Genomic DNA, 14356 nt, shown 5'->3' on the forward strand with positions numbered 1-14356 from the left:
TGTCTTTGGTGTACACACACAACACACAGCATGCATAGCACTTCCTGCATAGATTCCCACACTGCTGTTGTGTTTAGGTAGGAGGTCGGATCTGGTTATCTCAACAGGAAACAAGTGTCAATTGAAAACTCCTTTACAGAGTCACTACCATGTTTCATTTTTTATCAGTATTTAGTTTATACAAATTATTAAATTATGAACGATATTGCTCTGTTGGTTACATTGGTTTAAAAGGCTCTGAATGATCACCTCTTACTTAATTTTATGGCTATTTAGTGTACATCAACATTTTATTTTATAAGGTATGATAACTTACACATTTGAAATTAAAATATCAGGTTTATGAAATAGCATTTATTTAGGTACAAATGAAATTATAATTTTCAAAACGTGTCATGATTATTAATAGGAAGTATATCTAGGCTTCTATTTCATATGATTATCCACTTCCTCTTATGTACCTCTAAATGAAGACTAGATAAAGTTGCTTACTAGGAAAAGTGTAACTGTATGTGTTATCTTCTCCTTTCCTGTTACTATAGTGATGGAGCTTACATTGGTAAATTATTTGAAAGGGTATTAGTGTCACTGTAGCAGAATTCTTTCTATACAAAATGCCTCCTGGAGCCATCAGCCACCACTTTCTTTGCCCTTGGCTACATTGGCAATTCACAGCGCTGCACTTGCTGCACTCGGGTGTGAAAAAACACACACACACCCCGAGCGCAGCGAGTGCAGCGCTGTAAAGCGCCAGTGTAATCAGCGCCTGCAGTGCTGCACGCTCGCTCGCAGCGCTGCAAGCTATTCCCCTCAGAGAGGGGAATAGCTCGCGCTCGCGGCAGCGCTGTGAATCCGCGAGTGTAGCCAAGGCCTTAGTCACCAGCTGATTAGTTTGTCAGGTATTATTTAAGCTTTAATGGTCTAATTTCAGGATGTTGAAAATTAAGGTAATGTTCGGAATAATTACATTTGATGGGTTTGGATGGCTGACATAAGAAAATTTGTTTTTAAATAACGAGTTTAAACCTAATCCTGTTTGGGGAAGATGGCTTGGGACTAGATTATTCAATGGACTGTTCAGATATGGAGCCCTCAATGTCCTGTCTCAAGATAATAGTGGCCTAACCAGATTATCTGATGTGTGGTGTTACGTGGTCTGTTTAGTTTCTACAGTACGCATGCCCACATAACCAAAAAAAAAAAAAAGTAGCAGCATGTTCACCACATTAGCACTAATTGGAACCTTTGTTAGCCTTGACAGAGAGGCCAAGTATTGATTGTCCATAGAATACTAAAAAATAAGCTTCCATCTCTAGAGGTGGTCCTTGCAGGTTAGGGTGAAGCCTGCTGGTAGACTGCAGTGTGGGAAGTTGTTGCTTAATATTTGTTATGTGCTGACAATGTGCTGCTGGCTGTGTAAAAACACAAAATGAAGACTGTCGCTGTCCTGCAGAGCTTTACAGTCCTACAAGACAGACACAGAAGCTGGGAAGCCGAGAGGAGGAAATAGTTCACATAGTGTTTTCTGTTGCTAATAAATATATTTGAGGGATATTTAACCCACAGGGTATTTACATATCGTCCTCCCCTCCTATCTCTGCTGCCAAGGGTGGGTGCTCAGGCTGGGGCCTGTGTTGAGAGGGTATTGGGCATCAGGAATAGTCTGCTCAAGCTATTGCATGGGGCTTAACAACACCAACTGGAGAAAACACCTCCAGCCAATAACCTGAGACCTTGAGGCACTTTGGCACCTTCCCTCTACCCAGTACAAGTAGCTGCTTTCAGCTGCTGGCCAGGCTGCATGATGGGGAGTGGGATCTGAAGCTGCCTTTACATCAGACAGCTTGGAAAGTCCACCATGTAGTAACCTCTGTGTTGGGTAGTTCTGCTGCTCTGTGTACCAGTGCCCTAGCTGCTCCTGCTGCCTGATTCCTGTGAAGTTCCTTGGCTACTGCTTGAGGGAAGAGGCTTCTCAGGAGCTGGAGTGCTAGGGGGAAGCCGATGTGAAGTGTATGGTGCTCTGTCTGGCGAGGGAAAACTAGCCCAGGAGAATGCTCTGTGCTCTCTCTCCGCATACGCATCCCCAGAGCATTACTGCTTTCTGTACCGAGTCCTTTTTGTTAAGTATAGGACTTTGATTTTCAGGCCTATCAATCCATCGCTTTTCAAGAGCACTAAATTCACACAGTTTCTTAATTCTGTTTTTAATTTCTTTAAATGTTTTCTTTTTTATGGTAATGAACGCTATAAAAGGGGACTTCAAAGAACCCCAAAAGAACCTCCTCTTTATTTGGATCATATTCAGTTTAAAGGTAGTGGTTCTGGCTGCTTTAAGGTTTTCTGCAGGGTTAATCTTTTGCTTTATTGTCAGACCACCAAGATTTTTAGATGCGATTAAGGATTTTGAATGCAATTTTGGGGGGCCCAACTTTTGAGACACCATAATGGTACCTGATTTTTTCAGAAAGTGCTGAGTTACCTGCCTTCTGAAAATTGGGTCCCATTTAGTGTTTTAAATTGGCTATCCAAAATCACTAATAACTTTTGGAAAAACTTGGCCTGAAATATTACCAGAATATGTACACACAAACTTTACCCAGAGTGATTTGAACACCCAATCAGCTGTTACTGTGCTAACCTCAGCATCAGAGGATCCTAACCACAAATTGTGTCAAGCTACTCTTGTGAGAGTGATAGTTAAACTGAAAAGGATGATAAATGGATTTTTAAATGTTTAAAAAACCCAGATACCGCCTCCTAATTTTGTAAGGCTATATTTTCCTTAATATTTTGCAGCATTGGCCAGAGAGGCCTTAGAGTACTTCTAGAGCTTTCCTGCTGTGTAATTAGGAAAGAGACTTAGAGCTTGCACTGCATTGGCTAGTAAGGTTGGTGGGAGATCTAGGTGATGCTGGTAATTCTTTATTGAGCAATGTATTTTTTCCCTGTGGCAAAGAGTAAAATAGTTCTCCTCCTTAGATCAAAATAACTTTGGGTCTTATTTGGTTTGATTATTTGAAAATTGCCTTGATGGTATTTGATTATAAATATCGGAGTTACAATATTAAAATATTTTTTCATTTCTGGTCAGTTAGTTACCTTATGATTTCCTAGCTCACAATGAAGAGAAAAATCCCCTAAATAATGAGAACTTTAGGGAATAATCAAGGATTAGTAAATCTTTCAAAGCACTCTTCGTATGCAAGTGTAGCTTCAAATTCTGATTTATACACAAAGCTTTCTGCTTTACATATACTTCAAATTTATTTTTCTTGGATTCAGATTTTAAAAGGACACTGATTTCTAGAGGTAACCTAATGAAATTCTATTCGATTAGAGGTAGAATACCATTTTTTTTTTAAAAAAAAAAACCTCCTGAATGCAATAAACTTTGATGTTGTAGACTTTTTATTGAGTCAAATGGTTTTTTAATAAGTAGCATTGTAACCCTAAAATCTATTCAAGATAGCTATCCCTTCAAAATAAGACACAGTTAGTTAACTATGGTAACATCAACTCCTTGACTGTTACCAGTGACTTCCACTGTAATGGAAAGAGAAGAAAAGGGGGGGAAATTGTCTAAAGCAGCAGAGAATTAAATTGAAATTAACCTCTGTTTGGAATTGATATCTCGCTTTTTTTTTTTTTTTTTTTTTAACTAGAGAGAACAGACTTTTTTTTTTTTTTTTTTTGGCATGTAGCATTTAGTAAATAGTAAGACAGAGACCTAGGCATTCAAAACTTAACAATATGTTCACTATTATGAAAATATTTCCTGTACTTGTCATTTCAGCAGCCTGACTCAGCCAGTGACCTGGCTGCTATGCTGATACACAGGATTAAATCCTTACTGAATGCCCAGTAAATTTGTCTTCTTGTTTTCAGCACCCTCGTCCCATGTACATGCCTTACATCTGGAAATGCCTTTAACCAATAGTCTAAAGTTACCCAAAGGGAATAGTAAAAAAAAGAGGTCTTCCACGTCAGTCAGCTCTGAAGGGACAGAGATACAGTTCTCTGTGCCTGTAAAGGAGAAATGTTTTGAGAATCTGCAGGAGAAAATGTTAAAGAAGGTCATTGAGAAGGACAAGCATTCAGAAGTTGGTAAACTACAATGCTTTTTGTTTCCAGTGCTTAAGACCGTAAAAGTAATTGTAAAGCATCTTTAAAAATCAGTGTGTTGTTTGTCTTTCTTTTAATTATGTATTGATAGGAATGTTTACAATTAAGTAACTTTTACAAGAAAGTACATCGTCCACAGTGGTCCCTCTAAGCTTTTGTGTTTTTTCTTAAATCTACAGGTATATTGAAAACTGAAAAAAAAGTGAAATTGGAAGAGAAAAGCTCATCATCATTTGGTATGCACAGAAAATCATATTTAAGCAAAAAGTCTAAAGCTTGAGAGAGCAAGAACATAGCCTGTCCCTAACTTTTTAGCTGTTATGCTCTTTTAGGTGTAAGTGCTCAGCTGTTTTAATATTTCTAAAGCAACCAGCTTTTAAAAAACAAAAAACCTGAAACCCAAACACCTAAATAGATGTAAAAGGGCTTCTTGGAAATAAATAAACTTGTGTGACAGTATATGCCTAAGAGATTGTGTGTAAATTGCAAGGACGCAGAGGGACAAGACCCGTAGTAATAGTAGGGCTATAATTTCATGTCTCCATTCCTAGACCAACTGGGTGGGGCATGAGGCCTAAGAGGAAAGGAATAATGATAGGGTACCCTTTATAACCTTTTTCAATTAAATTAGTGGTATGTGTAGTTATTAACTTATGTCTAGAGGTGGAATAAATAAAGGAAAAGTCTAATGGCTAGATATCCAACAGAATATGCAATGCCTCTTAAAATGAAATCTAAATTAAGGAAGTTTGGAGTATTCACTCTTCAAATATTAGTGATGGTCAGATAACGACTCATTCAAAAAATGTCACTTTTGCCACAATTCATTATTTTCCATCCCCAAACAAATTCATTTTTGACACAGATTCAGCCCTACATGTGTCTGAACTGATCATCAATCTATGGAAGGAAAGAAGGAATAGAAATAAGCCCAATTAGCTCTAATTGAAACATACACTATATCTGCTCTTATTCTGTGTGGCTAAGGGAAATGTACACAAAAAAGAGTATTATCTTCAAGTCAGTCCTTGAGGTTTATTTTCCAGCTGAAGTCAAGTCCCTCTTTATTACCTCACAACTGACTGCTTTGGAAATAACTATGAAGTTAGAAGCTGTGGATTATGGTTTCCCATGAGAAACACGTAGCAGGGACAGATGAATTATTGTAAGACAAAGACTCCGTTCTCATGCAGATGTCAGTAGTACTTAAAAAGGAGTAGACATATAACTTTAATTTTATTCAGAACAAACTCAGCTGATAAAATTTTGGGTGAGAGGACAGCTAACTGTTCTTAAAGGAATTTATGGCAGCTGCAGTTTCAGGTGTTTATCATTAATCTCTATGGGCTGGTCCACACTAAGCCCCCAGTTTGAACTAAGATACGCAATTTCAGCTACGTGAATAACAGCTGAAGTTGAAGTATCCTAGTTCGAACTTAAAGGTACTTACCGTGGGTCCACACGCGGCAGGCAGGCTCCCCCGTCGACTCCGCCTACTCCTCTAGCAGAGCAGGAGTACCGGCGTCGACGGCGAGCACTTCCGGGATCGATTTATCGCGTCTAGACAAGACGCGATAAATCGATCCCAGAAGATCGATTGCTTGCCGCCGAACCAGCGGGTAAGTATAGACGTACCCTATATTAGATCACCTAGCATGCTTTGCTAGAGGATGTAATTTTTTTAAATTAAGAGTTCTTCCTGTTCTCATCTTCCCTGTTTCTACAGCATGATCAAAACCTGGAAAGTAAATGGGTTGTCTACTCTGTTTCTTACAAACTAATGGATGTACTACTGATATATTTTTTAAATATACATTTTTTTTTAAAATGTAAGCTTTATTAAAACTGGGTCTTTTTTTTCCCTCATGTGCGGGTCACATCTGGAAATTCTGAAGGCTACACAATGTTACCTGTCAAGATATGGGATACAGTTGACTTCTTGACACTGAGAAGTTGAATTATGTTACTCTGCTAGGAAGAGTCTCACTAATAACTGTTAACTTCAAGGTGTCTCAGCTAAGGAGGAACTCCAGTGCTATTTCAAAAATCAGTTAATCACAAGGGCTATACTCATGGCACTGAACAAATTAATTGAATCATTCCACTCTTGGCAGGTGACTGGAACAACTGATTTAAAATTTAAATGTTGCTTTTAGGGTAACTGAAAGAAAAAAGTATTCGAGGATGATGTTTTAAAATGTTCATTTGCAATTAGGTAAAAAGAAGGAGAAGGAGAAAGAGAAAAAAGAGAAAAAGGAAAAAGATCATAAATCAAAACAGAAGAAGAAGAAGAAAAAGAAGAAGAAATCTAAACAGCACGGTGAGTTCAGTAAGGAAAAAAGTAAAGACAGAAAAGTAAGACAAAAAGTAAAGGTCAAATACTATCTTTCTGGTTCTGATTGGTGGTTGTTACTGACTGAAATATCGAATGTTCATACAGTTCAGAAACAAGTTCTGAAATATCAGAAATTACCAAAAGGAGATGTTGGTCTTGAAATTTCACATAGCAAAGGCATTTTGATCTGGTATCTCCTCTCCTTCTCCCCTTCTATCCCATCTCGGAGTGATCATGTCTACTCATGGCTTTAACTGCTATTCTTACACCAATGACATGTAGATACACTTCTCCACTCCAGCCTCCCTCCACTCAGTTCTGCATCGCAGACTCTTTCACATCCATCCCTGACTATCTCACTGCTTACTTTTATCTTCACATTTAGGTTGTCTCTAAATCTTGCCAAATCTTTCTTCATAACATCTCTAAGATACAGGCTTTCCTATCCATCCTGATACTGAAACTTACATACAGGCTCTCATCATCTCACGTCTCAGTTACCGCATCATCCTTTTCACTGGCCTTGACAAATGCAATCTTGTCCTGCTCATATCCAGCCAGAATGCTGCTGTGATCATTTTCCTAGCCTGTCACTTTAACTATGTTACCTGTGTCTTTGCATTCCACCACTGGCTCCCCCTCCTCTGTTGAATCAAACATTAGCTACTTGTCTTCATTTTCAAGACCCTTCATGGCCTGCTCCTACCCTCGTATAATCTCTCATTCACTATTGAGATGTTCACTTCTGCATCTGATCAGCCCATGATTCAGCCTTCGTAGCCCACTCATTGTTTTCAAACAAGCACTTCTGTGCTTTCTCCCATTCTGCCCCTCAAGCTGGGAAGAGCTTCCCCATAAACATCTGCAAAACCAACTCGTTATCCTCCTTCAGAGCTCTCCTTTTGCTTGCTGCTTACAACAAACGGTTAGGCTGTTGATGTGCTGAGATCGCTGCTTATCTTGATGCCCAATTTTGTCACAGTGTTTCCTTGTACTCCACCATCTGTCTATATCCATTAGTTGCCTCTTGTCTTACACTTACATTATAAGCTCTTTTGAGCAAGCACTGTCCTTTGGGTCTGTGTTTGTACAGCACCTAGCACAATGGGGTCCTGGTCTATGACTAGGGCTCCTGGGTACTAGGGTAATACAAATAATAATAATATGGCCAAAACTCTGATCTTTTCTTCACCCCAGTGACGAGATATCCATTTTGTGAAAAATACCTGTTTACCGTAAATGGGACTTGCCATTTAATTATACCATGTATTTTTCTTACCTTTCTGCTGCTTTTTTGTTTATGGGATATGCTCTTCTTTTCTCTGTAATATAAAAGACGTAAAATGGAAAACAAAAACTATTGGCTGCCGTTGGCATGCCCCTCAGATTGATTTACCTCACTAACAAATCTGTAGTGTACCTTAGTAGATGTTAGTCATAATATTCCTAATTAAAATATTCAGAGTAATCCAGACAAGATTCCTGGAAACTCTCTGGGATTAATTATTTAAGAGTACCCAGGACAAGGATTTTTAGTGAAAACTTCTGCTCACAAGCATGTGGTTTCAAGTGTGTTTTTTACATTCTGCACCACAAGATTTCTGGTCTCGTTTCCTGTTTTCTCAGCTTTTTGTTTACAGACGGTGTGCCTAACACTGTTCAAGACACAGAAGAATACATAGTCCCTGCTCTTGAGGAGGTTACGGTCTAACTAGGCAGGCAACGCTAAACAAAGGGAAAGCCGGGGAAGGTTCTATTTTTGTATAATTATATTTTTTTAAAAGGGGAGGGGGAGGAGTGATGGTAATGGGGCAGCTTTTGTTGATATCTCTTAACATTTATTCTTTGTTGCTGCTGTATATAGTAAAACAGAATTGTGACAAAACAGTATTGTAAAGCACTTCCTAGTTCATCACAATTTCTGGCCATGACTTTCTAAAGGATAAACTGCAGATTTCTGAAGTGAGCAAACACTTATTCATCCAAACCACAGACTGTACGATGAAAATTGTCCCAAAGAATGTGGTATACACTTCAGCTAAATTAAGTTTAATGCTACTTTTCTACATTTAACTGAGTCAACATAATTTAAAATGATAAACTTTTCAGTAGTTTCTGTCATCTGCAAATTGTTGGATGTGGGGAAAGGTGTGACCCCATATGTGCATGTAAGGAGACATTAAATATTAGATGCACAGAAGTCCTGTCATTTAGTTAAGTCTAGTAGTCCTAACTAGTTCATCTGTTAGGCAGTAAGGCACTGCAGGGTGAGTTGTGCTATCACTTCCCCGTAGATGTGGTTTTAAGAATAAGGCCAAAGGCAGAGCATTACCAGCAGCTAAGTTGCAATATTTCAAAACACACGCCCAGGAGATCTTTTTGTAGTTTAAACCAGTTTGAGTAATAAGTTTTAAAACAGTATTACACTGTTTGTTCAGCCCTTTGAAAGTATGCTCAGATTATTCATGAAAACCTTACATAAATAAAAATTACTAATGAATATGCAAGCTTTACATAAAACTCATCATACAAATTTAAACTGAATATAGTTTGGCTTCTTGTATTAGTTTATATTGGGTACTGTACAGGTTATACTGAATAGGCCTAATAGGCCATGTTATTGATTTGGAATTACAAGTATATCTTCTGGAAATGTGATATTGTAATTGGAACAAGTGTTGCATGGTATTCCTCTGAGCATAGAAAGCAAAGTATTTTCGAAAACCCTTATGTATGTTAGCTGAAACCTTCAGTTTATCAGATATTTCTAGTGAGTGAAATAGAGAAGACTAGAAGGATACTCTGGCATCTGCAATAGAGGAATGATTAACATTCATGCGTGCTGCATAGGAAAGGATGACTTGAGTGTAAGTTGGACAGATGAAAAAACAGCTTATGAAGATTTCCAATTTCATTTAGGTGATGTACCAAACAGACGTATTTTCTACATCTATTTTGTTTACTCAAATTTCTAGATAGCTCTTGTCATTGAGGCTAGATGTGAAGCAATGAATGTCAAAAGCAGAAAACATCTTCCATAAAATTGAAAAGATTTGGAAAAGTAGCATAGTTGGCAATGACCTAAAAACATGAATTTTTAACACCAGCTTGAATTCCGTCCACTTTAATGAAGCAGAGTCATGGAAATCTACTATAGAAATTGATAAGAAGATATCTCATTTGAAAGTAAATGAAGATGATCTTACGAGTCCATTGGAAAGAGATTCTTGCAGCATCAGAAAGTCTAGGTAGAACAAACCAATCTAAAGTATCAAATATGGTAAGATGATGATGATGGGCATATTTTGGATACACTTTGAGGATGCCAGCAATATGACTTCCATTGCTAGTGATAATCTGGACACCACCTGGAAAGAGAAAAAGAGGTCGACCTAGAGCAACTTTACACAGAACAATAGAGAAAGTATATGACGCTCAGAAGCCTGAACAGACCTGCACAAGACCAAAATAAATGGTGGAAACTGATGGGTGCCCTGTGCACTTAAGAGTGCGGGAGGATGAAGAAGAAAGAATCCCTTGTCACAGTATATTTCAATGTTATTTGTCACATCATAGATGGATATGCTGCTATACATTGGTGACACTGGGCAAAAAAGTTACTATCTAAATGCACAGCACCTCAAGACAATACAGAAGATGACACAATTAACACAGTTACTCAGTAGAATTGCAGTTGTCACTGATCATGGGTCTCAAGGAGTAGATTGTATTTAGGAGTAGTGTGAAGGATAGTAAAGGTTCTTGGGGAATGTTGACTGGGAGACTACCCTAAGCTTAGAGGGGATATGGAAGAAAGCACAGAATTGACAGTGGATTATGGTGGAAAGGGAGAATGTAGAAGAGAAGCCTGAACAAAGCATGCAGCATGGAACTATTGTGGATGGTGGTAGCAGGACTGTGGAATACTTTAAAAAGGAAGATGAAAAGGTTGGAGTAATGAGCAGTGAGTACAATTATTTAACTTCCATGTCCTAGGACAGGTAGTCTCACTGTGCATGGATAATATCAGTCCATGTATTGTTTCCTATGACTGTTGTAGCTGCAGGCTTGGGCCAGTTGTGCAGAACTGTTCTGTGTGGAGCTGCTGTCTCAGCTCTTCCAGGTAGTGGTATTGGTGCTGCAGTTGATCTCCAGGGAAAAAGGAGAGAAGGTGGCAGCAGCAAACACAGGGATGGGGAGAGGTACCGAATGAATTGGGTGTGGGAGTAGAGATAAAAATAAAAGTGGAAGAAAAAGGGATGGAGAGAATCACTTCTAGGGGAAGGAAACAGGACTTTAAGAGTACAGAATGTACGGGAGATGCTGTAGAAGTTAGCAGTAGGATGGAAACAGAGGATTGAAAATCATGTGGAGGATTACGTTGTTTCAGAGAGGCATCAAAACCGGATATTTATCCAAACCTCAAAACTTTTTAAAGTTCTCCCATTACTAGTTTATTGGGGGTTGGGGGGTGAGTTTTTATAATATCGCACAAAGGTGTAGTTCTGTATCTCTGAAGATTAAGTATTCATCTTTTTAAAAAAAAAATTACCTAACATTTGCAGAGATGTGCACATAACCCTCCAGCAGACCTCAGGTTCATGGCTTAATTGGGAACATTTTAAAAAATTTGGCAAACATAGTGTGTTGGAAAAGGAAGATCATCTTAGCAGCAGACGTTTGGACAGATTTAGGCATGAAATTTGGGAAGCAGGAGAGGAACGTGAGACAAAAAAGATCCTGTTTTTCTCAAACGTCAAAACAAGAAAAACTCAAGAACTGGGGCTCATAATTTCTAGAACAAATCAGAAGGAGTTAAACATTCATTGTTACTAATTTTATTTTCCATGTGAGTCTGTTGCAGTTGCCACAGGGATATTATTTGATTGTCAGTGGGAAGGAAGGAAGAACCAGGTGCTGATGAGGCATGATTTGTGAAAACCCTCTAAGATGTGTCCAATACACACAATACTGTTTGATAGAAAAGAACTGACAAAAAAGTCAATCAAAGATCGATTGGAGAACACTGATTATGGATATAGTGCGATATTCTTTCTTTTTGGTAGTCTTACAAGGTTCTTTCTCACAATCTCAGATATGTATGAAGTGAGAAATAAGAAGTTATATAATTAGTCTGGTGCAGTGTACGTACATAAAGGAGGGGCAGAGTTGAAGTCACGCTTGAAATTTTTAACGTTGTAATTTTTTTTACTCTGCTTGGTAACCATAATTTTTTTTATTCTGTCTTGGTAACCATAATGTTCTTAATATCACTTACATCAATACATACGTAAAAAAGACAGTTTAGGGGTTTGTGTGATATTAATATGTTTCCCTTTATTTTGGTATTTATGCACTAATGCATATTCTTTTTTTTTTTTTTTTTTTTTTTTTTTTTTTTTGGCACATAATGTAACTTTCTTACATAATCATTCTCAGGCTTGTGAACTTTTACAAACATACTTTTTCTGAGTACTATAACATGAGATAACCAGTGTTCATGTTAATTTTGTAGATTATTCGGATTATGAAGATAGTTCTCTTGAGTTTTTGGAAAGGTGCTCCTCTCCACTCACACGTTCTTCTGGGAGCTCTCTGACTCTGCGAAGCATGTTTACAGAGAAGAACACTTCATACCAGTATCCAAGAGCCATTCTGTCTGTCGACCTGAGTGGAGAAAGTAGGTTGGCTGAACAATAGGAAATTTTGTTTTAAAATTTATTTTTCCAAAAGAAGGTGAACTAAAAAGGCCAAATGCAAGCCAAATAATTCACTTTAGTTGTAAAAATGTGAAACTTTTAATGCTTGTATGTTGTTAAACTAATGTGTATATACTTTCATGACAGATTGAACAAAACATTTACTCTCCTCATGCTGTTCTGCATTGTGCTGAGCACTGGTTGGATGTTGCCACTCCTACCTCTAAGGTGGCTACATTGCATTGCTATATATATAGTAGAGGTCACCAAGAAGTGTAATCTTCCAGCAGTAAATCTGTGAGTGACTTCCGCTATGTGTAGTGCAGGATCATTCAGCATCTAAGTCCTAAATTCATGTACAAAGTTAAATGTGTTTGCATATACAACTTCAGATGTATTTGTTTTTATTAGACCTCTCGGATGTGGAGTTCTTAGATGATTCCTCCACGGAAAGCTTATTACTGAGTGGTGATGAATACAATCAGGACTTTGATTCAACCAATTTTGAAGAATCTCAGGATGAAGAGGATGCTCTCAATGAAATTGTTAGATGCATCTGTGAAATGGATGAGGAAAATGGCTTCATGATTCAGGTAATGCACTTGCTCTGCAACCTTTCTTGTGAATTTTTGCTCTCTTGGCATCCCTAAAGTTCTCTATCTATAGAACGGGTAAGAAAAAGGCGGTGGCGGTTAAAACTTTTTGCATTCCACACAATGCCTCTATTTTTTCTGTGCAGGATCACCTCTCTAAGAGTGAGGTTGGTACAGTTTGTGTCCATTCTGTCCTTGGCACCTCTGAATGTGCCAACAGTAGTGGCAGTTGCAGTGATATATTAAAATTGGAAAAAATTCAGAGAAGAGCAACAAAAATAATTAGTGGTATGGAACAACTTCCATTGGAGGAGAGATTAAAACGACTGGGACAGTTCATCTTAGAAAAGAGATGATTAAGGAGGGATATGATCGACATCTATAAAATCATGATTGGTGTGAGAAAGTGAATAGGGAAATGTTATTTACCCCTTCTCATAACACAGGAACCAGGGGTCACCCAATGAAATTAATACGCAGCAGGTTTAAAACAAACATAAGGAAGTACTTCTTCACACAATGGACAGCCAACCTGTGGAACTCCTTGCCAGGGGATGTTACGAAGGCCAAAAATATAACTGGGTTCAAAAAAGAATTAGCTAAATTCATGGGGGATTAGTCCATCAATGGCTATTAGCCTAGATGTTTAGAAAAACAACCCCATGCTCTGGGTGTCCCTTAACCTCTAACTGCCACAAACTGAGAGTGGACAACAACAGCTGGATCACTTGATAATTGCCCAGTTCATTTCCTCTGAAGCATCTGGCACCAGCCACTGTTGGAAGACAGGATACTAGGCTAGATGGCCATTGGTCTCACCCAGTATGGCTAATCTTATGAAGACAGTGGCTTGGTGAATAGATTTTGGGAAAGCATTTGAAGAATATGGGGGCAGTATTGAAAAGGACACAGTGATCTGAGTGAGAAGGACATGAAGGTAGTATCTAGGCTGGCTCCATTGGAATGGAGTGGATGTGTGGCAGGGAACATAAGAAGAGACCAAGTTGGATAAATAGGAGGGAGCTGAATGATGTAGGGCCTTGAAGAAAAGAACAAGAAGATTGAACTCAGCATAAAAAATGATGAAGAGCTATGGAAGATCTTGAAAAAAAGGTTGATGTAGTCATAGTAGTAGGAGAGAGATGTCTTTGATTGTGGCATTTTTAGATAGACCGGTGGGTCAAAATGAGTGTCAGACCAGAGGGGAGAAAGCTGCAGTAGTCAAGGCAGTAGATGTTTAGGATGTGGGCAAGTAATCTAGTCATGTGGACAGAAAGGAAAGGATGGATTTTAGAGATGTTAAGAAGGCAGAACATTTTGGTTAGTGCTTAAATTTATGATAAGGGTGAGGTGGATATTGGCTATTTGCAGTCATGACTGATCTGGGCTTGATTTGAAGCAGCATCCTAGAGCTGAAAGCCTCTATATTCCATCCATTACCAGTCCCCGAAGCTGTCCAGTAGCCATTTTATCTTTAAATATTGCATCAGCCCTTTTAGACATAGAGCAGTGTTCATTTCAAAAGTTCCCCATAATTAAATATTATTCCATTCATGTTTTGTTTATTACCCATTTCTAAATTCAACTGGCAATTTAATACTTCCCAC

The 14356-nt window shown here is 38.3% G+C and overlaps 1 protein-coding gene across 30 annotated transcripts in view; it reads left to right on the plus strand.

Moving 5' to 3' along the window:
- The window catches only part of PHF20L1 (PHD finger protein 20 like 1), an 86385-nt gene that overhangs the window by 55055 nt on the left and 16974 nt on the right, over positions 1–14356 (plus strand). For 16 of the 30 annotated variants that reach the window (XM_065586187.1, XM_065586194.1, XM_065586186.1 and 13 more), the window contains 5 exons: positions 3886–4104; positions 4302–4358; positions 6338–6442; positions 11973–12137; positions 12568–12749. In XM_065586187.1, coding sequence (XP_065442259.1) covers positions 3886–4104; positions 4302–4358; positions 6338–6442; positions 11973–12137; positions 12568–12749 — 728 coding nt within the window. The remainder of the gene's footprint in view (positions 1–3885; positions 4105–4301; positions 4359–6337; positions 6443–11972; positions 12138–12567; positions 12750–14356) is intronic. The other 14 variants (XM_065586205.1, XM_065586201.1, XM_065586202.1 and 11 more) reach the window with 3 other exon arrangements.

Source organism: Chrysemys picta, chromosome 2 (assembly GCF_011386835.1).
Source record: "Chrysemys picta bellii isolate R12L10 chromosome 2, ASM1138683v2, whole genome shotgun sequence".
In the NCBI taxonomy this organism is placed as follows: domain Eukaryota; kingdom Metazoa; phylum Chordata; order Testudines; family Emydidae; genus Chrysemys; species Chrysemys picta.